This window comes from Anabrus simplex, chromosome 1 (assembly GCF_040414725.1).
Source record: "Anabrus simplex isolate iqAnaSimp1 chromosome 1, ASM4041472v1, whole genome shotgun sequence".
NCBI classification, from domain to species: domain Eukaryota; kingdom Metazoa; phylum Arthropoda; class Insecta; order Orthoptera; family Tettigoniidae; genus Anabrus; species Anabrus simplex.
In genome coordinates this window covers 1,250,585,702-1,250,613,300 of record NC_090265.1, presented here as the reverse complement: position 1 = coordinate 1,250,613,300, position 27,599 = coordinate 1,250,585,702, and the positions used below count along the sequence as shown (strand labels likewise).

General features: G+C 41.0%; 1 protein-coding gene across 1 annotated transcript in view; it reads left to right on the top strand.

The window, feature by feature from the left end:
* LOC136858610 (uncharacterized) overlaps positions 1-27,599 on the top strand; it is a 48,562-nt gene that overhangs the window by 7,496 nt on the left and 13,467 nt on the right. Inside the window, exons 4-6 of the mRNA XM_068225725.1 lie at positions 6,921-7,041; positions 14,558-14,730; positions 27,172-27,411. Coding sequence (XP_068081826.1) covers positions 6,921-7,041; positions 14,558-14,730; positions 27,172-27,411 — 534 coding nt within the window. The remainder of the gene's footprint in view (positions 1-6,920; positions 7,042-14,557; positions 14,731-27,171; positions 27,412-27,599) is intronic.

Here is a 27,599-nt window from a genome sequence, read left to right as displayed (position 1 = left end):
TGATGGGATAGCTTGAATTTTCTTCTGAGCCCTTCTGAAACATTGTACGGTTGTTTAACTGTTTCTTGGAACGAACTCTTCTTTTTGGTAAAAAATATTTTGTATAATGACGAGATTCATAACTTCAGCAATGTCGTATTGTTAGCTACTCTTTGCGAATTTCACGAAGATGTTTAAGGCTTGTGAAGTATCAGCCCACTGATGTGAGTTGCACGGGAAAAATCGATCTCTGATAGTGCCGGAATATCAGGATTGACGTTCTAACGCTGTCCTATTGTAATAGTATCCACAATCAGATATTTCATCGGTTAGTCCAAAGTTCTGAGGAAGGAATGGTGATTGTTGTTTCAAGGGACAAAAGAACGGCAGCTATAAGGAGGAGTGGACCTTCGTGGGCTTCGAACACTGACAGTACCACCTCAGCTGACAACAGTCACTAGCTAGTCTGGCCAGCTAACATAATGTGACGGTGGCCTGTTCAGCAACAACATGCGATTATTGTGCTCGGCCAAACATTTCATATCAGACCAGCCTCGTCCCTGCGCATACTGTCGCTTAAGACAGCATGTACAAATACGTACCGATTGGAGTGGCCATGTCTGTTAAGGCACTACGGCTAGGGAGCCAAGTTCCGCCTTCGGGTTCGAACCCCACCGTCGGTTGTCCTGAGTATGATTTTCTCTGGTTTCCCATTTTCTCATCCAGGCAAATGCCGAGAAAGCTAATTCCTTCCACCTCCTTACCCATATTCATTTCATCTTCATTAGCTCCGGAAATGACGTTGGCGTCAGGAAGGGTATCCGGCCGGAAAATCATGCCAACACCCCACTTCATGAAATGGGTCTAAGGGGAAGACATACCCACAACACGGAAAAATACGTACATAAATGATGGCTTCATACGTACAAATAAGTCGAGCTATAACAGACCTAATCCTAAGACTTCTGCGTCATGTTTACAGTTTCGTATGCTTGCTCTCCTTGTGGTGTAAAATTTATATTTTGTCCTAACGTGGTACTGGTTCTTCAGCGACAATTTTGTATCCATAGGCTTTTGCGTAAGATTATTATTATAACCGTGGGGATATATTCTGATTCTAATATTCGCTACTGGTTTAACGTCACACTGACACATCGGCCGGGCTGAGTGGCTCAGGCGGTTCAGACGCTGGCCCTCTGACCCCAACTTGGCAGGTTCAATCCTGGCTCAGTCCGGTGGTATTTGAACGTGTTCAAATACGTCAGTCTCGTGTCTGTAGATTTACTGGCACCTAAAATAACTCCTGGGGAACTAAATTCCGGCACCTTGACGCCTCGGAAAACCGTAAGAGTAGTTAGTGGGACGTAAAGTAAATGGCATTATCTATCATTATAAAAGGAAGTGTTTGTCTGTGTGTCTTTGTGTCTGTGCGCGATGCCCAGAAAAATCTACAGCACGCAGAGATCTGAAATTTTGAACATAGGTAGATGGAAAGGGGTTCGAATGCACCTCGAAGCCGGAATTTTCATTTTCGCTTTCGTTGGTGAGTTATGAACGAAAAACCATCGGAAAACGTGCATTGGGATATGATAATCCAACGTGCTGTCACCAAGATTAAATGCATAGAGTCACTGTCGCTAGGCAACGTACATAAGATAGGTAGAGGTGGTGGTGATTATTGTTTTCAGAGGAAGTACATCTAGGCAACCATCCTCTATACAACACTAATCAGAGAGAAAAATGTAAGGGGTCCGACACTTCGAAAAATGAAGGTATCGGCCAAAGAAAGGCAAGGGCCACGAAGGGCGTGAAAATGATAGACTCCCTAGCCCCGCAAACCTAATAGCGTCGGGGTCGGAAAAGAACAAGAGTTGAACAAGGGAGGTCGGATAGGATAGATGAAAGTAAGGATCCTTGCATAAGTAAGTGGAAGCAATGCCAGGACTCAGCTAAGGGCCCCGTGGTCGCCAACCCAGGCTCCAAAGTTCAGAGCCCCTGGGGCCCCTTTTAGTCGCCTCTTACGACAGGCAGGGGATACCGTGGGTGTTATTCTACCGCCCCCACCCACAGGGGGAAAGGTAGAGAACACAATATTCAAGGAGCCATTTTATGTCCAGGACGTAGGAAGCCGTTGTTGGTCTTATATGGTGTGAGGGCATAAATGACGCTGTTGATGCTGATTCGTCCGTCGGATGGGAGCGTAAAGTCTTGAGCTATTCGAGAGGTGTGGGCTATGTGCTGGCGCCGGGTTTCATCCTCTTCATTCTTACTGGCATGTATCATGTCATTCATTTCACTTCATTAACTCATCTAATTAGGTTGATGTCATCCGGTCGTAAAAATTAGCTACGAAGATTCATCTCACTTCATACCCAAACCCCGTAGAGAAAGGGGACAAAGGATGGACACTTATACTTTTAGAGGAAACATAAATGACACAAGATAGACGATAATAATAAACAAGGAATAATACAGATATCAGTCAGGATGCTATTGTAAGTCCGTGGAATAGGAAGCCATTTTCCTTGAATCCATGATGTCTGTCTGTCTGTCTGTCTGTCTGTCTGTCTGTCTGTCTGTCTGTCTGTCTGTCTGTCTGTCTGTCTGTCTGTCTGTCTGTCTGTCTGTCTGTCTGTCTGTCTGTCTGTCTGTCTGTCTGTCTGTCTGTCTGTCTGTCTGTCTGTCTGTCTGTCTGTCTGTCTGTCTGTCTGTCTGTCTGTCTGTCTGTCTGTCTGTCTGTCTGTCTGTCTGTCTGTCTGTCTGTCTGTCTGTCTGTCTGTCTGTCTGTCTGTCTGTCTGTCTGTCTGTCTGTCTGTCTGTCTGTCTGTCTGTCTGTGTGCGATGCCCAGCCAAATCCACGGCGAACAAAGATCTAAAATGTTTGTCATAGGTGGGCATAGGTTTTCACCTAAGACGAATGGCTGTGTCTGAAAGCAATTCTTGCTCCAAGACATGAAGCTGTCAACGTCATCAACAAGCAACACTCACAAGAATTATCCGGTTTTCTATAAATTGAAAAGTCTATCCACACGACATGTCATACAGATGAGGCTGTCAACTACACGACAGAGATTTGAACAATTTGGAGTCACCTGGATTACCCTCGAGCATCTTGGGGTGGACGATTGTGGCACCGATTATCCTTCTCAGGAATATGAATCCTTCCCTCTGCAATGAACACGGCACTGAAACTGATGACGAATATTATTGAAGCCACCAATTACTGAGCATGCTGCGGACGAATTAGTATTCCTCGGACTGTAAGTCCATTGAGTAGGAAGCCATTTTCGGTCCGCGACACGAGGAGCCATCAGCCCTTAATATTCGGAAGTGTTTGTGTGTATGTGTGCGAAGCCCAGTCAAATCTACGGCACACAGAGATCTGAAATGTTGACATAGGACAATCGCTTAAAGTTGTAGGACTCCATCTTCGAAAACGGTGCTTTTGCCATTGTCAACTGTACGTGGATTGTTCAAGAGTTCGAAAGGCAAACACAACACAGTATACATCTTACCTCCAAACGGAAAGACATTATTATATTTTATTCCGAAGCTCTAAGGAAACAATATATTTTGTATTATATAACATGTTCTTTTACATGGTTTTAATATTATCTGTACCATCCATCAACCCGGTATCTTAAGCATTGAAAGTAACAATATAATAAAAATAAAATAATGTATTTCATGCAATTTACGTCAAAAAGATGTGACTTAATAAACATAATGCTTTAATTTGCTTTTAAATAAAGAGTTTAGAAACATCTAACGGTTGAATTACTAAACGCGGGCAAAGCGGCGGGCACATGCTAGTTATTACTAACACAACGAAGGTTTTCGGCAATAGAAGGGTGGAAAAGGTATCACGGCCGTGGGCTTAATTAACGCACATCCCCGGTCTAAAATATTTGAATAATGATATTTTATATTCTTACTATTCACGTTGTGTTAATAATTAATTTATGTCTAGTGTATAATTGTCTAATCAAAATAGCAATAAAACAGAAAAAACAAATAATAAACCTATGGCTTCAATATATTGTGAATTTGTCATCTAATTTGCAGCCACACTTCTGTAATTGTTATGGACAACCAAAAAAGTCACTAAACCTATCAGAATCGAGCTGTCTTCTTGTGTTAGTGAGCAGAAGTTCAGCCTTGATGCACTCGTTGTTGTTAGTGGTGAAGATACGATTCTACTGCAAACAAGGGAATTACAGCGGACACATTTGACACTGACAAAGGAGGCCGAACATAAAACGATTCGGCCGGATCTCTCATGCTCGGTTGTTGTATGCAATACGGCTTCACAGAAAGGTTTCCGGTTTTGTCTATATAGTCCGGTGTCCGACTATTTCACTTACCGGTAATCATTTTACTATTTTACGGCGACGATGGGAAAGGAAAGGCCTAGGAGTGGGAAGGAAACGGTCGTGACCTTAACTAAGGTACAGCTACACAATTTGCCTAGCGTGAAAATAGGAAAGTACGGAAAACCATCTTCAGGGCTGCCGACAGTGGGGTTCGAACCCACTATCACCCAAGTGCAAGCTCACAGTTGCGGTGTGCCTCCAGATGCATAAAGCTTAGGAAGTTGGGAGACCTACAGTAACGGGTGCTTAGTAGATTTGTAGTCCAAACTCTCGATGTATGAGCAACCTCTTTGACTCAGCTGTGCAGCGGGTCAGTTTGTTGTGTAGGTGTAATATGTTCAAAATATCCAGGCTCCTGTCCCGCAAAATTCACTATACACCTCATAACAATTTGTTACATCCTCAACAGCACTTTCACTCACTGCCCTAATTCTTTCCACGAGATCATCCCTCTTATCAGGTAATGTAGCCCCCACAAAAAGAAATTCATTTCTTCGATTTCCCCATACACTAACAGTATATCCACCAACCCGGCTTTATTATAACGCCCCTGCTCCATTCACTAAAGAACAACACACAGCTGAAACGTTTTCTAATGCTCTACTGCGAGTGGTCATAACAAGTACCCCTCCTCTCATGCACAATTCTAAACCCACATTTGATGAGTCGTAGAAAGACTCGTTTGCTTATAATATGAATTATTACCTGGTAACCTGAGCTTTACACGGTGCGTACGAGTAATACCCAGGCATTCAGGTGCCCTAGTAATAAGAAATTGGTACCCGTTTACAAGCTGATTCAATTATTACGCGAGTACTCATTCCTTATAACTCTGCAATTTATAATCTTTTGATAATGAGGTTGTATACAGACCAGTTATTTCAAAGTGTTCATATTAACTCAAAAAATTACATAGTAAAGTTAGTTTTCTAAAATAATTGCATATTATTTCACAGCTGTGATATAAATGACATGTGAATACCGATGTAAAAGTTTGGTTATATTTTTCTCCCGTATATTCACCAAATTGAAAGGGAAAGGTTTCCTTAAGGCGAATAGGTATGTACCCTCCAACGCTCCTGTTACCGCTATTTTACTTGGAATAATTGTATTCTAGACAAAGTATGGCGACTGTTGAGGGCTTCGGTTCGCAGGATAGTGGGTTCTATTTCCGTCTGTGTTGATGATTTTAATCGCGCTTGATTAATTACTCTGATTCGGGGATTTGGTATTTTGTTTGACCCAACACTCTCATCTTTATACACACACAACACAACAAACAACACTACCAACCACCACAGAAACACGCAACGGTTAATCCATCCCCTCCTCATAGGGTTGACGTCAGGAAGGCCATCCGACAGTAAAACACGGTCAAGTCCACATGTGCACCACAGATCGCATCAATGCCCCACAAGAGTGTGCGAAAAGTGGTATCAGAATTTTATTTTAGATTTTAGATTACTTAGTCTTCAGGATAAGATAAGTTCTTTTATTCAAAAACATTTCATTTAGGCCTACACTTAAACCTGAGAGATACATTCCAACCACTGGAAGAATCTGTCATAAAGTTGAGTTACTAAACACACTTCAAACAAATCTATTTTTCTTTTAATAAGAAAAATGCTATCCTCGAGGTTTTCATAAAAGCTCGATTTCTGTTTAAGAAAGAAAACAAGTAAATTAACGTTCTCTGGACACGGAGAAGAAGGTGGTGGAGCAGAGAAGCGATCCCAAGAGGGGAAACAATAAAATGCATGGCCGGGAATACTCATAAGTACTGATCATTTGTGCGGGTAACCGGGTTATTGGATCTATACCCGATGTAACGGGGGTACATGGCTATTTTTACTTCGGGTAAATACTGTAATGGGTACGCGGATATCCGGGTACTCAATATTGGTCGTGTCCCACCATCAACACTAGTATGAAACTGCAGCATTCGCGTTTAGTCAGAGTAGATCACCCCGCAACACAGGTAAAGCAGAGTGGTTGCCGATACATCGGGCGTTTGGACCGAAAAGCTACTTCTTCAGAACACCCGTTACTTTATGCACCCAACTTAGTGAGCTGTATGTATCAAAACGCACAATATTCTTCTTCTTCTTCTTCCATTTACTTGGGGTCGGAATTTGGTATGGATTTAGCACAGTTTTACGGCACGGTGCCATTCTTGACGCCAAGCCTTATGTGGCAGGGATGTATTGACTGTTGTGTGTTTCCATTGTGTTTTGTAGTGTGATGTGTTGTAACTGAAGATGTGTATTAAGACAAATACAAATATCCAGCCTCCGAGCTAGAGGGATTACTGTACACAGTTAAAATCCCCGACCTGACTGGGAATCGAACTCTCTCAACCGAAAGGCAATACGCTGAACATTTAGCCAAGGAGGTGGACAAGAGTACGTACAGAAATTGATCCAGTGGTCTCTAAGATCTTTATATGATAAGGAAAGTTCTTCTAGTCAAACACAATGATCATTTTCATAAAGTACAAGTAATTTGTATTTATAGAGGAGCTGTAACAAGCGGTGCCATATCATGAGTGTTCTTTGCCTTATGTTCCAGTTCAGAGGAGCTGCTCAAACTCGACCCATTACAAGGTGTCGTACTTTGTCAGTCCTAAAACATTTCAACATCAGTGTGATTATCGCGTGGACATAGTCAACAGAGACGTCTGCCAAGTCAGGTAATGTAGCCGAATATCATATAATAACTAGATATATTACTATCTTTACATCTAACAAAACAACCCTCCTCTCTCAATGCAATGTGCCTGTTATTACAATTATTTTTCACTTTCAGGAGGAGACCAATATTAAACCATTTGAGGTCAAACTAGTAAGCCTGTTTTATAACGGAAAGTTGTCATGTGTGATAGTTAACGTTCAATACTATCAGTAAAATCTGAATGACGATGACTTCATTCTCGATATCTGTCGCAAGTGATTCCATTTCGATTGTTAAATACAATAGGAAAAATCTTCTTCTCCGTGTTGTTCTTCCTCTTCTTCGCATTCTTCCGCAGGTACAGGACCCGTTCTTCGGATCTTGAATCGCCACATTACTCGGTCCTGTGTGGCATTGGGTGATGAACGTTTCACTCCTGAGACACAGACAGTACAAAATACCATCGACAATATATTAAAAGCAACAATCTTCAGTCCTTCCTTTATGTTAATTTGATACTGTTACAGAGCATAAAGTAAGAAGGGGTGTTATATCAATTAAATCTCACGCAACAAGAGCTGACGAAATTCCTAATTCATTCGTGACTTACATAATCGACATAATATTGCCTATTGTTACGCATTTATTAATACATACCCTACTTTAGGCAATATCCCAGTTAAATGAAAAATGCACCAGTCCCAAAAAAATTACAGCGTGGAATACGTCTGACTACCGACCTGTCTGCATTCTCACAGCACTTCTTCATCATCATCATCATCATCATCATCATCATCTGTTTACCCTCCAGGTTCGGCTTTTCCCTCGGACTCAGCGAGTGATCCCACCTCTACCGCCTCAAGGGCAGTGTCCTGGAGCTTCAGACTCTTGGTCGGGGGATACAACTGGGGAGTATGACCAGTACCTCGCCCAGGCGGCCTCACCTGCTATGGGGAACAGGGGCCTTGTAGGGGGATGGGAAGATTGGAAGGGATAGGCAAGGATGAGGGAAGGAAGCGGCCGTGGCCTTAAGTTAGGTACCATCCCGGCATTCGCCTGGAGGTGAAGTGGGAAACCACGGAAAACCATTTCGAGGATGGCTGAGGTGGGAATCGAACCCACCTCTACTAAGTTGACCTCCCGAGGCTGAGTGGACCCCGTTCCAGCCCTCGTACCACTTTTCAAATTTCGTGGCAGAGCCGGGAATCGAACCCGGACCTCCGGGGGTGGCAGCTAATCACGCTAACCACTACACCACAGAGGCGGACCCACAGCACTTCTTAAGGTAAATTATCCCGGTTTTAAGAAAGGACAACGTACTGCAACAACATTAATCAAGACTTTTAAAAATGTATTTTGTTCGTGGAGTCGACCTCTAAAGATCTTTTGCTACTACTTGCACCATATGTTATGAACCTGCGGAAGTGTAAAGCGTTGAATGTGAGGAAAAGAACGTTAAGGACGACACACACACACCCAGTCCCCAGGCCATGCATATTAATCATTTACAATTAAAAATCCCTGACCCGGCCGGGAATCGAACCCGGGGCCACTGGGTGACAGGCGGACGCGTTGCCCCCTACACCACGGGGCCTCACTTAATCAAAATTATGGATGACTTTAGATAGGAAATGAACGAACGGAAATTGACTGTACATACCCTTCTAGATTTCAGTAATACGTTTGACACTGGTAATTTAATGGCGTATGGCCTCCAGAAAGGCCTGGTGCGAGTCTTTTTCTCGAAAACGGCCTATTAGGCGACCTGCTTGTCTGTGAAGATGAGGGCCCTACCTAGGATGATTTCTAATGCTGAATACAACACACACACCCAGCCATTGGAATTAACCAATTAAGATTAAAATCCCCGACCCGGCCGGGAATTGAACCCGGAACCCTCTGTACCAAACCCCAGCACGCTAACCATTTATCCATGGAGCCGGACTTGACACTGGTAATACATAGACATGGCTCCTCCTGCTATTCAGATCCAGGGCTCATACCTCAAAAATAGACGACAGCGAGTTGTATCAAACTCGACGACCACATAATGGAAGACTAAGTTCTCTGGCGTCCTTCAATGATTTTGTCTTGGATCTGTAAATTCATAATCTATATTAATGACATTTTTTCTCAAATGAACGACTGAAAATATCACCTTCATGCTAACGACCTTCAAATATACTCAAAATTCAAAGTCACTGACATTGAGAATTCAATCCACCAAATGAACTTGATTTTAAATTCAATTAACTTCTATGCAAAAGAGAACTGCCTATTAATTACCCCGAAGAAAACGCAAGCAATCATTCTAGGACAACCTAGGCTTTTAAATGCCCTAAGCATCACACATATACCTAATCGGATGCTCTGTGGTGATGCTATACCTTTTCAAAAGTCTGTAGAAACCTAGGTGTCGTCTTTAATGGCATGTTAAACTTGAAAGATCACATAACAAGTGTCTGCAGAAAACTATACACATCTCTTCATCCCTAAAAGTTAAACAATTTATTCGTTCACTTAGTATGAAAATACACATTCAAATACTCATTTTTTCAATAATTAATTACTGTGATATTGCACTAACCGACGCAACTGTAGAACAAATAACAAAACTTTAGAAGGCAATATGTTCTTTGAACTTTGTATCACATATCTCCTCTTATTATGAGTAGCTATCCTGGCTGAAAATCGAAAAACTTAGAAACCTACACACTGCGACACTAATATTTTGACTTTTGAACGAGTCCACACCTAAATGCCCATCCTCAAATCTTAACTTTCTCTCCTCTATCGATGGACGTAACAACACCAGATCGACTTCTACTACCTTTATGATACCCTTTAATGACTCTTCAGTATACATCCGCTCTTTCCAGGTGTCGGTGGAAAGGCTCATGCTAGCATACGAAACAGCTCCTCTATAGCCTCATTTAAGCGGTCTTGTAGAGATTTACTATTAAATACTTGAATGGCTTGTATGATTGTTAGAGTGAGTAAGAGCAAGTATGTTGTAGAGCTATTGTTAGGTGAAAATGTAGATATCGAATAACAATCATTTTAAAAATCACTGTTCCATTACTTCAGGTATTTTGTAGATCCTGTATACAGTTTTATGTATGAATTTTCAAATTATGTCACTACGTACTTTATATTGTGATTAAGTATAAGACAGGACCGTGAAGCCTTAACTTCGCCACATAAATAAATAAATAAATAAATAAATAAATAAATAAATAAATAAATAAATCACTGCAGAGTCGCATATCTACACGGATCGAGACCTGCCAACTTTGCTTTATATACTGTGCGATGGAGATGTCTATTAAATTATCATATAAAGGAATACGGGTACAAACTCAAAATTTTAAGTGATACTATTTTTACATCATACCAACACAGACAGTTCTTATGGCGACGTTGAGATAGAACAGTGCTAGGACTGAGAAGGTCGTGACTGTGGTTACAGCCTCAGGATTTTCCTAGTGCAAAAATGGAAAACCATGGAAAATATATTCAGGGCTGCCGACAGTAGAGTTCGAACCTGTCATCTCCCGAATGCTACATGACCCTAACCACGTAGCTAAAAAGAAACATATTTTTAAATACTGCATTTGTCGATAAACGAGCCGTAGCCTCCTTTCTGAGAAACTAGCAACACAGCTATCACGCTCCCATTTATTATTATTATTATTATTATTATTATTATTATTATTATTATTATTATTATTATTATTATTATTATTATTATTATTATTTAATGGTTTGAGGAGTTCATTAATCAAAAGTTTATCATAACGGGAAATAACCAAAGAAAGGCCAAGCGATTTTATCAGCGAGATTATTGTTGTTCTGAATGATTCTGCGATTGTAATATGCTATGAACAATACGTGCTAAGGAGTTCAGTAACAAAAAAGGATTGATCGCACGAAAACACATCTGTTAAACTGCACAGCACTGTGGAAAGACGCCGTTTTAACACACTATTTTGATAATAGTGTTAAAGCTATCGATCCCTCTCATTATTCTTCACTCTATGTAAGATACCAGATTTATCTTTGTCAGAAACACGGTCCGGAGAGAACGATTTACGTACATCCACCTCCACACAGACCGGTACCTACAGTAGAGATTCATTTGCCCCTGCAGCGATGTATTTAGCTGCCTGCCACGTAGGACGGTATATAGGTTGCCTAGCTGTACCTAACAGTAAGATAATTTGTTAGCAAAGAATTTTTTTTGTCCCGATCTAATCGAAAAAGACCGAGACTTGTCTAGCTTATTGGGCGTGCTGTCCTAGAGATCAAGCTCCGATACCAGATCGGAAAATACATTGAAGAAGGATGGTATTTTGACCTCTACGGGGAATTTAAGTGATTTCTCATCCCTGGGATAACTTCTGATTAAAGAAGCTCGATATAATGCCGTTTGTGAAGGAATCTAATTTACTCTTGTGTCATAGCTTACACAGTTTATTGGAAGACGGCCTGTAGAGAGACATATTATATGGTAAGTTATTATAGAAAGATATTATATTACTTCCTTTTATATGCAAGTTTAAAGAACTTTTGTTTCCCAAGTTATGCATACGCAATATTCTTTATTACCTGCTATTTAAAGGAATCTCAGGGATTACAGTTAGCAGCTCTCTTCCCCGATCATTCCTACCCAAATCCACGGGAACAGGTGCAGATAGATACGTTTCCAGCTGATCTGGACTTCTGCCCCTCACAAGGGTAGGTGAGGGAGTTGTGGCAACTAATGTGAACACGCGAGATCGAGACGAGCACTTTACTAACTGTGTTACTCAACCATCTACTGATTATAAGAGCCCTAACTAATTTGTTCCCATTTAATTTTTGAAGTCTAGGATCTTCGTGTATTTACAGAGTTTATAAAGATTTATGATAGAACGAGTCTAATTTTAAACGCAGGAATGATGTTTACGCATTGAATTTTTAAGCCATTAATATAGATGACATCTATCTCAGTGGATATGTGGTAGAGTGTCCAACTCACGATCCCAAGTTCGATCCTGGACACATATTCCTGTACACTTCTGAAGATTTATATCGTCCATTTTCTTCCAACCTCCTGCAGGCTGGCCGAGTAAGATCTAAAGTGGCTTCTTTATTCTTCCCGACGATGACGGTATCGTGAGCAGAGCCCATTACGGTTATAGGTGGTAGTTCGGGTGACAGAGATACCCCGTAATGCCGCTCAGTTAGCTCGTCTTCAGCTAGGTTATAGAGGACTGGTGATGGAGATCCCTGCATCACGCCTCTATTCATATATATAGGTTTCGTTCTACCCTTCTGTGCAATCCGAGGCCGATTGAACCGAGGGTCGCTATCCGTGGAGGAAGACTGACTTAATTGGAGATGGCGAACAAATTCGTTACCTTGGAACTACCTTCAGGGGTACACTAGTGTTTGACGAGACTACTGTAATGAAACATCTTCACAATAAGCTCCTAATTCTAACATCGTCGCCACTGCTTAAGGAAGACTAAAAGCTCGTAGTCCTGATATATCCTTTCCTGGCATGCAGTTTCAAGAATCGCACAGAAACTTTTTATCCGATAGCGATAAAATGATTAAAAGTGCAACAAAGTAGACATTGCAGGTGTAGGAGTCATAGAGGTCGTATTTACAAGGGATTCACGATATTCTTCTGGATGGGATTTGCTAATATGAATTTTAAGTCATTTGTACTGCTTACCACAATATTGACAAGGAATTTTCTGGTCTTTATAACTGTCACAAGTAATATCAGTCATATTGATGGTCATATGAAAAGAATAACTCAGGATGAAATTAAAGATCTCGAAACTAAGATGTGTCAACAAGCGTTTGTGAATAATTACCTGGGGTGAAAATGGGAAACCACGGAAAACCATCTTCAGGGCAGCCGACAGTAGGATTCGAACCCACTATCTCCCGGATGCGAGCTCACAGCTGTACGCCCCTAACCGCACGGCCAACTCGCCCGGTTGTGAGTAATGAGAGGTTATGTGTTGCTTTATGGTTAGTTGTCATTTATATATCAAATATTTCGTTGCTAAACTGAAATGAAATGGCGTATGACTTTTAGTGCCGGGATGTGTCCAAGGACTTCGGCTCGCCAGGTACAGGTCTTTTGATTTGACTCCCGTAGGTGACCTGCGCGTCGTGATGAGGATGAAATGATGATGAAGACGACACATGCACCCAGTCCCCGTGCCAGGGAATTAACCAATTATGGTTTGTACTGTATCCCGGTATCCCTGCAATGGAGCCGGACGTTGCTAAGCTCATTGGAGTTGATACGAAATGAAGGAATAACTACAAAATGTATATATAATTTCTGTACTGATTTTATGTTGATTGTTACTTCCGTTCTGGCACCTACTGACGAAAAAGAATATAAAATATGTATATAACTTCCGCACCGGTTAATTCTTCCTTATCGATCTATGCCTAGCTGAGCTCTATCGTTTCATGAATAAATGGGATCTGTAAAAATATATACAGGATAACAAAAACTGTTGAATCAAGAAATCTTCAATTTAAAATTATAATGTAAACTTCTAAACAGAAGAAAAATGTAGATAACACTCACAAACTTGCCTTAAATGGCAAAATATTTTAAAAAGTAATTAACTTTAACCTTATAACATCTCAAGTATGGGAAGCATCATCATTTTTCATCTGGTCAGTTCCAGTTATTATTTAATAAACATGTAACTAGGGGCCATGTTTAGCTCATTGTTTTAGTTGCTGTCTTTCCTCCTGAAAGGCTGGGGTTCGAATCCCAGTCGATCCTCGGTTCATCTCAAAAATCACGTGGCGTCAGGAAGGGCACCCGCTCTTAACTCCTCAGCTAAAACCAAAATGAATATCGGATGGCTCCAGCGACCCTAGAAAATAACTGGGATAATAATGTTATTGACTTTACGTCCCAGTAACTACTTTTACGGTTTTCTAAGACGCCGAGGTACCGGAATGTAGTCCCGCAGGAGTTTTTACGTTCCAGTAAGTATACTGGCATGAAGCTGACGTAATTCAGCACCTTCAAATACCACCGGACTGAGCCAGGATCGAACCTGCCAAGTTGGGGTCAGAAGTCCAGCGCCTCAACCTTCTGAGCCACTCAGACCGGCAAAAACTGGGATAAGCTGAAGAACATTTTAGATAAACATGTAGCAAAATTGATCAATTATTTTCGCTCACATTGATTTACCAGTTCAAAAAAATACAATTTACTTTTAAGAACCGAACCCGTACCCTCACATAGGCACTTAGAGGCAAAAATGGAAGGAAAACGGACAGACGGAGGATACTGAAGCGAATTCTACTATATATTCCCACTGGTAAAAGGTCTATTGGACGTCCAAAGAGTAAGTTGTTGTCCTTGCCTCTTGTAAATCTCTCACACACACCCATACACTGATATGGACTATGGAAAGGACCGACATACGTGACTGCTATTAACACACTTCTAAAAGCAAATGTAAGTCTATGCACCTGATTAATCAATTTGAATGTGTTTGCAGGTTAGATTTTGAAACATTCAGCCTTGCCCAGCCGACTTCCTCGAACTTCACCACTGACGGAATCACCAATCCAGGCTATCTGTGTCAGAACGATAGTTTCACTGTATCCAGCCCTTCGGGAACCAACAATCTAGGCTTCACCAGCTTGTGTGGAGAGAATGCCGGCCAGCACAGTTGAGTATTTCTTCTTTATGGATTAAACTACAATAAAAAATTTACGATAAATTGAATTTAAGACATAAAATTATATTTTAAAAACAGAATAGCATAATAGAGCAGTTACGACTAAAAATAATGAGCTTAAAACATTATTAATTTAGTGATACCGAAGTGATATTAAAACTACAATAAATTCCATTATTTCATTTGTACACGATAATAATAATGAAAAGAATCATCATCATCATCATCATAATGTATGTGCAGTCCTCCGCCAGAAAGCTGATTGGATCCTCAACAGCTCCCCCATTAGCTGTCATTGTGGCCTGGACATCACTAAATACGCGTACGAGGGAAATGAGGAGTGAGGTAGTTTCCCGTTACTTTCCTCACCAAGCCAGAAGTTGCTATTACATATCAGTCTGCCAATCCCACTGAAATGCCCGCACCAACCGACCCTATGAGCAACAATTTCACACCATTCATAGCAGGGACTGGCTGCATAAGGAATGGCATTAGTAACATCGCTCATACCTCGTCATTTTCATATCGTCAAAGCCAAGGATAAGACTGAGACAGATCAACGAAATTAACAAAACTGCTCTAGCTCACACCAGAATATATATAGCAGTGTAAACACTAGGTCTCACCAGCAAAGGAATAATAATCATACTAATAATAATAATAATAATAATAATAATAATAATAATAATAATAATAATACCCGTGTGGGGATTTACCAGTTACCTCCATCGGGCGCGTCCCATTGGAATTGGGGAAGCTCGCTGGCTCTGCCGCCAGCAGAGTCAGAGGGTAGTAGGAAAATAAAATACCACCGTGAAAAAACTGGTCCCTTGCCAGGGTTACGGCGAAGACTGGTAAATGACCAGAAGCCAGAAAACATCTTGAGGAAACCTCTAGGGCTAACAACCCTAGTTGTAAAAGGATGGGTACCCGTCCAAAACAAAGTCAAGTTAAGAAGCATGATGGCACAACGTTTCAAGAAACATACCCCAGGGAGTAAATCTTCGGATAAATCCCTCGTCGTGAACGCCACGGCGCACGAGCCTCGTTCGGATTCTGGGGGAGCTCGACATCATGCAAGAGACGAGTCGGAGCGTCTCGGTGTACCCCGAAGAGTCAAAAACTCAGGCCAAAATCCAAAACCTTTCTAGCAACTTTCAACATAAATTCACTTACACAAACTGACAAGCTGAAAACACTCACCAAAGCTCTTCACTAAAATCAGATATCCATAATGGCCCTACAAGAAACAAGGTACCCAGGTGAAGAGACTTTTGAATCCGAAGGGTACGGAATTTTCAAGAGCAAAGCGCAAAGAGGAATCCTCAATGGAGCTGTGATGCTTGGAACCGCGTTTGCTGTTAGAACCAAGATCCTTAAATCGGATGCAAATTTCGAACCTACGAATGACAGATTGTCTATACTAACAATTAAATGCGCGAACAAAACCTACGCCCTAGTTAACGCACATGCTTCTACAAACGATAAGAACAAGTCTGATCCAGACGAAGTTGATAATTTCTGGGACCTACTGGATGAAAAATTAAACAAAATCCCCAAACACCATGTCAAGCTTCTTTTGGGTGACTTCAATGCCCAACTAGGTCGTGAACAGAAGTACAAGAAAGTTATAGGAAATTACTCTGCTCACAAAAGAACTAATCCCAACGGCAAAAGACTGGTGTCCATTTGCGAAAATCACAACCTGCAGGTCATGTCGACCCACTTTCACCATCTACCCAGAAAGCAAATGACTTGGCGTTCTCCCGTCCAAACTCTCGGAGAGTTCCAAATAGATCATGTTGCAATCTCCAGGAGAAACAGGCCTGAGATTATGAATGTCAAGGTAAAGAAAGGCATCAATTTGGCCTCAGATCACTATATGTCTCTGATCAAATTCAAACCGATTCCTGCAAACACAAGGAAGACAACCAAACAGATCACTCGCTTCGACAATGATAAACTTCGGCAAAGGGTCGAGGTGTTCCAGGAGAAGGCTAGACCAAATGACTGTGACTTTAACAACACCAAAAGTCTCCTTGTTGAGGCCACCAAAGACGTTGCAGAAAAAAAGAGAAGCAAAAAGCATGCCTGGTGGAATGGTACCTGCGAATCAGTCCTCAAAGAAAGACCCAATGCGTAGAAACAGTATACTCTACGAAATCAGAAACTGATTGGGAAATCTACAAAACCCAACGTTTCCAAGCAGCTAGGGTGTTCAGAACTGAGAAACGTAAATACGAAAAATCTCTCATTGAAAAGATAGAACAAAACTTTAGGAAGAATGAAAGCAGAGAGTACTACAGAGCCTTCAAACGCAAACTCACTGGCTATAAACTACCATCTCTATGCTTTGAGCGAAAGGACGGCCCACTGGCGACGTCAAATGAAGAAAATTGCAGCATTCTGGCAGACTACTTCAAGAATTTACTTAATTGCTCTAAACCGCAAAGCCCCATTGAGACCAAGGAACCCTTACTCAGGTACCCAGATTCCAGACCACCCGACAGAGGTGAAATCAAGCGCCACATTGCCCGTCTCAAAAGTAATAAAGAAACGGGGGAAGACTTAGTAGTAGCAGAACTATGGAAATATGCCCCAGAGAAATCACTTGATATCTTGCAAAAGCAAATAGAAGAAATTTGGAACAAGGAGACCCTACCCGAAGATTGGAAAATAGCTTTGATTCATCCATTACACAAAAAAGGCAACATGAAGAACATCAACAACTACCTGTGACTTACAAAATTCTATCACTTGCCATCCTGGAGCGCTTGGAAGCACAAGTCGAACATCATATAGGTGAATACCAAGGAAGGTTCAGAAAAGGTCGTTCAACAGCCGAACAGATCCAAAATCTCAAAACGATCATCAGATATTGAACACTATCTGTCTGTCTTTGTGGACTTCAAGAAAGCGTACGACTCCATTGACCGGGAGTCCTGCTAAACATCTTAAATGAATTTGGAGTTCTTTTGAAACTGTTGGCATTAATTATAGCCACCCTGACCGATACAAAATCCCAGGTGAAGTTCCACGGATGTCTCTCGCATTCCTTTGACATCAAAATAGGAGTCCGACAAGGTGATGGGCTATCCCCGATACTCTTCAACTGTGTTCTTGAAAAGATCATCAGAACCTGGCGGGTGAGATTACAGGAAACCAACTACAGTCCATTAAGAATAGGAACCAAATCCAAGGGGATCACAACAGACTGTTTAGCATTTGCCGATGATATTGCTGTTCTCTCAAACGACATAGAAACCGCTTGTGCTCAAGTTGAAATTTTAAAGGAAATTGCCGAACAGAGGTAATGACTAACATCAAAGATGCTCCACCAAAACTCCATACAAAATACGGGGACATAACCCGAGTAGACACATTCAAATACCTGGGTGAGATCATTATGAAAAATGGACTGGACAAAGAAGCACTTCAGGAGCGAGTACGCAAACTGGAAATAGCTTATCAAACATCCCGCACAATCTACAGCAAAAAAAAGCCTTTCCCAAAACACCAAGATACGTCACTATGAAACAGTTCTGAAGCCAGTAGTTCTATATGCAGCCGAAACCCTGTCTCTAAATGCCAACAGAGGACTCCTTGAAGAACTGGAGAAAAAAGAGCACAAAATTGTGAGAAGAATCTTGGGATCAAAGTACAGAAATGAAATCCATCAAAAGAGATCCAACGAGGAAGTCTACAGCAAAATAGAGAAAATTACCGACACAATCAGAAAAAGACGGGCACGATTTTACGGTCATCTGAAAAGAATGGACGGAAGAAAGTTAACTAAAGAAATCGTTCACTTTTTTTATTCAAACCCCAAAACCAAAATTCCCTGGTTTAGAAATACCAAAGAAGACCTGCAAATGCTACATATCTCAGCTGAAGACGCCCTTAACAGAGATCGCTTCCGCCAGAAAATATTGACGAACGGGCTAAACCGAGACGAGCAACCGATGTGAAGACACGGTGCCCTTGGACAGAGGAGCGTAAACAGGCTCACTCACAAAGAATGAGGGAAATTTGGGCTCTAAAGAAGGTCAAATTCAGTGTCAAATGCAACAAGACTTAACGTGGTCCTTGATGGCCCCAGCGAATTATATAATAATAATAATAATAATAATAATAATAATAATAATAATAATAATAATAATAATAATAATAATAATAATAATAATAATCATAATAATAATAATAATAATAATAAAATATGTCATATGGCCTCCAGAGAGGCCTGGAGCAGGTCTTTCGAGTTGACGCCCAAGGGGGGGGGGGGGTCCTACGAAGGATGATTTTTGTTTTGTTTTTTTAATTCGTTTACGTCACGCTGACACAGATAGGTCTTGTGGCGACAATTGAATTGGGTAGGACAAGGCAAGGACTAGGGAGGAAGCTACCGAGCCCTTAATAATTAAGGGAAAGCTCCAGCATTTGCATGGCGTGAAAATGGGAAACTGCGGAAACCATCTTTAAGGCCGCCGACAGTGGGGTTCGAAATTATCATCTCCCGAATGCAATCTCACAGCTACGTCACCCTATCTGCGTAGCCAACTCGCTCGGTAGGATCAATTATAATGTTGGAAACGGCACACACAACTAGCCCCGAGTCAGAAGAATTAATCAATGAAGGTTAAAATCCCTCCTTGGACCAAAGGCCAGCATGCTAGCCAGTTAACTACGGAGCCAGACATTTGTACAATATGAGAGGAATTCTACATTAGTTATACTGTGTAAATGGTTCCTAAGGATACTTAGAGAACATTTTACTGCGTGCGTGTGTTCTTCAGCCTCATTATTCCTTTACCGCCAGTCATTAAGCATACATATTAATTTATATTTTTCTCGGTAGTACGGGATGATAGAGTTGTGGATTTAACACTTCTCTTTGTTATTTGTGTACCACTTAATTTCTCTATTTTCACAATCATTTACATCGTCTGCTTGGTGGTAAACTGGAAACTCGTCAGCTTAAAATTGAAATACATAAAGAACTGGTGTAATTAAAAACAAATTAAATACACAGTTGTAAATATGCTTGGATAAAGTGTGGTGACACACTGAGTGCATTAGTTTAAAATGAAATGGCGTATGGCTTTTAGTGCCGGGAGTGCCTGAGGACAAGTTCGACTCGCCAGATGCAGGTCTTTTGATTTGACGCCCGTAGGCGCGTCGTGATGAGGATGAAATGATGATGAAGACGACACATACACCCAGCCCCCGTGTCAGCGAAATTAACCAATTATGGTTAAAATTTCCGACCCCCCCGGAATCGAACCCGAGACTCCTGTGCCCAAAGGCCAGCACGCTAACCATTTAGCCATGGAGTCGGACGCATTAGTTTAAGCTGTCTTCCATTACTCGTTTGAGGAGTGTCTGTTCAAAACATGCTATTTGCACATCAAAATTTTCAGGTCACGACAGCTTTCTTCTCACTCCTAGGCCTTTCCTATCCCATCGTCGCCATAAGATCTATCTGTGTCGGAGCGATATAAAGCAAATTGTAAAAAAAAAAAAAAACATTTCAAAACTTATTTTAGTATTTCTTTCTTTCTTAATCTGTTTACCCTTCAGGGTTCGTTTTCCTCTCGGACCCAGCGAGGGATCCATGCCTCTACTGCCTCAAGGGCAGTGTCCTAGAGCGTCGGACTTTGGGTCGGGGGTACAACTGTGGAGGAGGACCCGTACCTCGCCCAGGCGGCCTCACCTGCTTTACTGAACGTGGCCATGTGGAAAGATGGGAATATTGGATGGGATAGGCCAGGAAGAGGGAAGGAAGCGGCCGTGGCCTTAAGTGAGGTACCACCCCGGCATTTGCCTGGAGGAGAAGTGGGAAACCACGGAAAACCACTTCGTGAATGGCTGAGGAGGGAATCGAACCCCCCTATACTCAGTTGACCTCCCGAGGATGAGTGGACCCCGTTCCAGCCTTCGTATCACTTTTCAAATTCCGTGGCAGAGCCGGGAATCGAACCCGGGCCTGCGGGGGTGGCAGCTAATCACATATTTTAGTATTTCGTCCAAATATACTGAAGTAGTTGAATATTATCGAATGGCATGAGCAATCCAGACCAGAAAGATGTAACTCCTTAAAAGTTGTACCACCGAGCTCGATAGCTGCAGTCGCTTAAGTGCGGCCAGTATCCAGTATTCGGGAGATAGTAGGTTCGAATCCCACTGTCGGCAGCCCTGAAAATGGTTTTCCGTGGTTTTCCATTTTCACACCAGGCAAATGCTGGGGCTGTGCCTTAAATAAGGCCACGGCCGCTTCCTTCCCACTCCTAGCCCTTTCCTGTCCCATCGTCGCCATAAGACCTATCTGTGTCGGTGCGACGTAAAACAACTAGCAAAAAAAAAAAAAGTTGTACCAAACCTGATCATGGTTACCTCCTATGTGTCTTTTATTAGGTACGTTCCCTTGCGTTTTCTCCACAACTTTCTAAGAGTGAAAATAGCCCCTTTCGAACAGACACTCCTCATTTTTGGATTAATAAGCTTTCTCCGAAAGTTTATTTTTCCCTATGTTTCAAATTTCTTATTCTAATTATTAATTACTATATAACTATATAATAACGGATTTTATGTAGTAAAAATGGGAATTTTAGTATTTGTTGATATAATTATGATTTACTCGCATGCACGTGTAGTGTGTAGTGTGTAGTGTTCTGGTGAACGTGGTTCAAAAGTTCAAAGAGATAAATGAAATGTCGTATGGCTTTTAGTGCCGGGATATCCTAGGAAGGGTTCGGCTCACCAGGTGCAGGTCTTACTATTTGACACCCGTAGGTGACCTGCGCGTCGTGATGAGAATGAAATGATAATGAAGACAACACATACACCCATCCCCCGTGCCATTGGAATTAACCAATTAAGGTTAAAATCCCCGACCCGGCCGGGAATCGAACCCGGGACCCTCTGAACCGAAGGCCAGTACGCTGACCGTTCAGCCAACGCGTCGGATTTCAAAGAGATAAAGTGAGGGTACTGTTAATATTTGCACTGAGCAAAAGAAGTATCTGCATGGATCTTGAAAAATGTAATTATACAAAGTAACTTTTTTTTTTAATTTTGAAAAGTTGTAATTATTCGCAATATGTAAAAACTGACCGAAGGTGACCATAATGAACCTTTTTTCTGATTTCCATACTTGTTACTGTTGCTATGCATAACATATTGAAACAAATTGTACTTAGTCGCACTCCCGAATGCAGAGCTCTGTTTCGAGCCATAGCTGCTCGGTGGATGAGATTTCTCGCTCGAGACTCTCGAAGCCAGCAGCCACTCACGTAACACCTCCCGGGTCGAAGTGCGTACGTTTACGAATCACAACATCTTGTGGACAGTTCTGCCGCGAAACCCTGACTCCAGCTCTTTTAAAGGATCACATGCACACAATACTTCTAGAATTTCTTACATCCAGAGTACCGTATATTGGATTTTCTTTGTTAATACGAATACAATATACCGGGTGAGTTAGCCGTGCGCTTAGGGGCGCGCAGCTGTGAGCCCCACTGTCGGCAGTCCTGTGGATGGTTTTCCGCGGTTTCCCATTTTCACACCAGGCTGTACCTTAATTAAGGCCACGGCCGCTTCCTTCCCATTCCTAGGCCTTTCCTATCCCATCGTCGCCATAAGACCTAACTGTGTCGGTGCGACGTAAAGCAAATTGTAAAAAAAAATCAATACAATAAATTACTTAACTGCAAGAAAGAAATGAAACAGAACAAACCCCAGTTTAGGAACTTGAGTTTTAAAATAAAAATGTAGTATTTAACTGTAAAATTATAATTATTCGCAAAAATGATGAAGAAAAGAAGAGACCGTAGTAAAGTAGTCTGCAAGGTATAAGGACTACTAGGCGATGCTTCACTGCCTTGAAATGCCTCATTGTTCTTCCAGTTGCGAAGTCGTGTCCGATGTATTTCGAAATCAATACATTTTCTGGAACTTTTGTTAAATACTCCCAGACTCATGATTTCGTTTCGGTAGCTAAAAAATATTGCATTCAATAAATTGTAAACAGGAAGGCGCAGATATTTCCCATCCACCATAAATCGAAGGCTCAGGATCAAATGAAATGATAGTTTGTGATATCCAGCACGTTGGGGTAAATCAGGCCCCCTACCACCTTTCTTCCCGCTGGCTCATACGTCTTGGCTGTTCGCTGAGAATGGAAGGCCTATCTATCTCCTGACTGATCCGATTAACAGTGACCTCATAGCAGGGGCGTAACGTTATGGCCTGCAATGCAGGTGGCCCGGGCCTGTAAGACTCCTCGCAAAATAATAATAATAATAATAATAATAATAATAATAATAATAATAATAATAATAATAATAATAATAATAATAATATATAGCCTGTCTAGCCTAAGTCTCTGCACGGAAATGGTCCGAGCAGTTTTGTAGAATCAGTCTAAATAGTTTGTTATACAATTTGTACGTAGAAGAATGTTCATCCAGCAGCACTTATTATAGGACAGCTGTAAACAACGCTTGCCGTCTCTCCCAACACTGAGGCATGCTCCTCACTAAAGAACTAAAGAAAAAATATTACAGCAATGAAAGGTGATAACAAAATATCATGTTTTAGTTAGGAAATGATACTTTCTTGATGTGTATTGCATCTGAGATCGTATTTTGCACACATTTTACTAAACATTAAACTTTTATCAAACATTTTTTTCCACTACAAGCCTGGGAATACTTGGAAGGCTAAACCCTGGAGGGTGAACAGATTAAGAAAGAAAGAAAGAACTACTAAATTTTGAAATGCTTTTTTTTTTTTTTTTTTTTTTTTACAATTTGCTTTACGTCGCAGCAACACAGGTAGGTCTTATGGGGACGATAGGGAAAACTTGGGAGAAAGAAGACGAGCTATTCGACTAAGTGGTATGTTCCCAGCTGTCAGTGGAGAGATGGTGTGGAATGACGAATAAGTTTGAGTGGTGTCTTTAAAAGTAGGAAAGATCACAATATGAAGATAAAGCTGGAATTCAAGAGGACAAATTGGGGCGAATATTCGTTTTTAGGAAGGGGAGTTAGGGACTGGAATAATTTACCAGGGGAGATGTTCAATAAATTTCTAATTTCTTTGCAATCATTTAAGAAAAGGCAAGGGAAACAACAGATAGGGAATCTGCTACCTGCGTGACTGCCCTAAATGCATCAGTAGTGACTGATTGACTGATAATACTAATAAGAAGTAGGTGTAGTAACACTCAGCCACTTCAGATTCGCACGAGCTCTCTTTACGCGAAAGCTTATCAGTTGTGCTGTGTGATATTTTTCAGACTTTACTTGAATATTTTTTTAATTAATTTTGTTCGTATATTTTTCTGTGTTGTAACGGAATAATTATTATAACTGAGATTTTTGTATCGGCTACAGCGTGTCGGACTCTGTCGATTCTCCAACTGGTGGTCCTTTGGGGGAATTTTCAAGGGTCCTCGAAAGTCAAATAAAAGTATAAGTTAATACTAGCAAATGTACCCGTCCTTCGCTACGGTATTCTACATTGTATACGGATTTCTCAGTAAATTACTGCTAAGGCAGTGAGTAAGATTATATGAAAATGCATGTCTCTTAGCACTATCCCAGAAACAAAACAGGGAAGACGTCATACGATGTTTCCAAAGTAAGGTAGGCATTGGGGGAGTTTTGAGGATAATGGCAGGCCACATTTCCTACTGCCAATCACAATTGAGTCCAGGAGTTTCTAGCATAACGCCAGGCTTACTTGGCAACTGCCATTTAAAGCAGAGATGGAGAGTTTTCATGATAAATGCAGGCTCCTTTTCCTAAAGCCAGTCACAATCGAGTTGGAGAGATTTGATTATAATCGAAAAATGCAGTGCTACCTAACGTATCAACAATCGAGAACAAAACCTCACCAGACATGAACAAGTCTTAATCTCCCGACTAAGGATAGGACATACGAAGATCACCCACAACTATCTCCTACAAAAGAAACAACCTCCCACCTGCAGCAAATGTAACTGCTCTCTCTGTCAAGCATATCATCTCAGAATGTCAACTGTATGACCATTGGCGCCAACACCACAACATACCTAAGGAAATGGAACTGACACTGTCTTCTCCAGCACTGAGTCATCTAGTCATCAACTTCCTCAAAGACACTGGCTTGCACTCCAAAATTTAATTACATTATACTTTTTTCTTTACATTTTTATAATTACAATATTATTATTATTACTGTTATTCTGTAATCAGATGTAAGATTCGCGATAAGACCTTGGAGTTAAAGCGACTATAAACAACCCTAATAAAAAAAAAACAATCGAGACACGACAATAACTCATCGGGCCAAAGTTGTAGAACTCTTCAAATTGAACGGCGATTGTGCTGTTTTGTAATACGACTTGCCATTTAGCCACCAACCACCACGAAACGAAGGTCCGCATCGCCATTAAAATTGCATCCATATTACGATATTTTCTGGGGCCAAAAGTTATACATTTGAATAGCTTGAAATTTTTCCCCAAAGAAGAGTGTGTCCAGGTTTCAGGATTAGCACTCGCATACATACGGAGTAATTAAGGAAGAAAGTAACATAGTTAAGTTGAAATTAATAAAATAGGATTAGAACTGAGGACAGCTGGATAGGACAAAAATGTAAATACCAAGTGGATGTATTGGAAAATAAAATGTCCCTCAATTAATTGTGATTGTATGAGTTACGGATATAAGAGGGCGGTGACAGATGAGAAATTTAGGCTCAGGGATTCTTAGGTAAACAGATAAGAAGATGACTTGGGTGTTATTACTTAAGCCTGAAGAGGCAAGGCGGAGGCAAAAAATTAAAGTGGAAAATAGATGTAGAATATAAATACAGTAAAAATTATAGCAAATGCCAGAAAACACCTTACGGTGTGAAATAATAGGCTACACGCCATACACTGTTCAAATATTAACAGCGTCGCTTAGTGCTATTCGAGGACGATTGTAATCTCCAACGATATTCCGCCAATATCCCGCAGAATGACCGATTGACGTCTCTCTTGCTTTCTACCCAAGGATCAACCACGAGTTTACAGGAATGATGACGAAAATGGCAATACGTTACTTCCCTGCTGGCATGCAGTCAGAGACGTTGCCATGGTAACCTGTAGGTTCGTTGTCGGTCTGTCGGTCACTCAATGCAGAGCATGAGACACGCGGAATATAGTAAATTTGTCCGCCATTTGAAGAGTAAGCGAAATTATGTACATAACAAAAGTTGTTTATAATGAAAGGACGTTTCACAAAGAGTCCACGGATTTTACAGATTATCAATAGTATAAGAGAAAATGGAAGAAAATTGTTCTCGTTTTCCTATAAACCTCCCGTCTGTTCAGATATTATAAAATCATATGGATATAAAAACCTGAAACTCTAAATATGAAATTTGGTCGAGATCCATCCAGCCGTTTCGCCGTGATGATGGAACAAAGAGAGACGAAAAATAAGAACCACTGATACGGTCTTTAGTTGACCTAAAAGGGATATAAATATATGAACATTTGGCAAAACAAACTAAATTGCAGACTGCGGACCCCCTACAACTTTATTTATGTATACATATTCACCACAATTGTAACGTTAACTGCAGAAGGGCATCAGGATATTGTTTTAACAATACGTACATTAGTTATAATTGTAAAGAATTACAGTCACCACGCCAGAACATAACTTTGTAAAGCATGGTTTTCAGCTCTTGTTTTTATAACGTTCTCATTGATGTGAAATTAAAAACTACATACCGGTACCTTTTTAGTTGGAGTGAAAAACATTATGCATATATTGTACAAAGAAATTAGTTTTCAATATAAAGTTTATTAATTGTCTGCAAAATTGTGTTACTGTGCTTATATCCATTTTGATAGGGAAGGGGTCCATTGGTTTCACCTGATTTTCAATGGGGCCCCTGACAAAGAGAAAGGTGAAGAACTCCTGTCTTAAACCCTCGCTCTATCAGAGATCGATCATTGATTTTCGAGCTGTGATACCACTGCCTGGCCAGTTGATAGTTTTGTCGACTATTGAGGACACAATTTCAACGCTACATTGCTGCATGCTTAATATATCCTCGACCACTATCGGTGGTTATTTTTTTCGTGTTCCATACTAGCAAAACTATTGACACGAGTCTTGAGTACAGCAGACAAGAGCCGGACAAGAACCAGACAAGAGAATTTATATTATGTAAACTAGCTGTTGTTTAGCCATCGTTGACGAGTTAATTGCAGCAGTAATTTCATGGCTGCAAAAGAGACACACCACATCTCAACTAACACAGCAATTTCTAGCTGCTATTATTATTATTATTATTATTATTATTATTATTATTATTATTATTATTATTATTATTATTATTATTATTATTATTATTATTATTATTATTACAAATTGCTCCATTTTTGTGTGCAGTTTACATTCCTGTGAATGCATCATTGGGACCAACAACTGTCACATTGAACTTCGTCCTGGCGGATCGAACCCTGGTCTCCAACAGACAACTCCCCACACCAACATGGCGCATCAAGGTGACCCAACTGGAGTGCGCCAGCTCTCTCTATGACTACTCTACACTCTCATCTACAATCACGGCACTGGGACAGCAGCACATCCGCAAGAACTCTCTAGCTACCAACGACTTTTTCAGACTTGGTAAGGTTTATATGTAAAGCAAGTTATCTGCTGTGTAGGCTATCCATCATTGACGTTTGTTTTTGTTTGTTTTTACAATTTGCTTTACGTCGCAACGACACAGATAAATCTTATAGCGACAATGGGATAGGAAAGGCCTAGGAGTGGAAAGGAAGCGGTCATGGCCTTAAGTAAGATACATTTCCAGC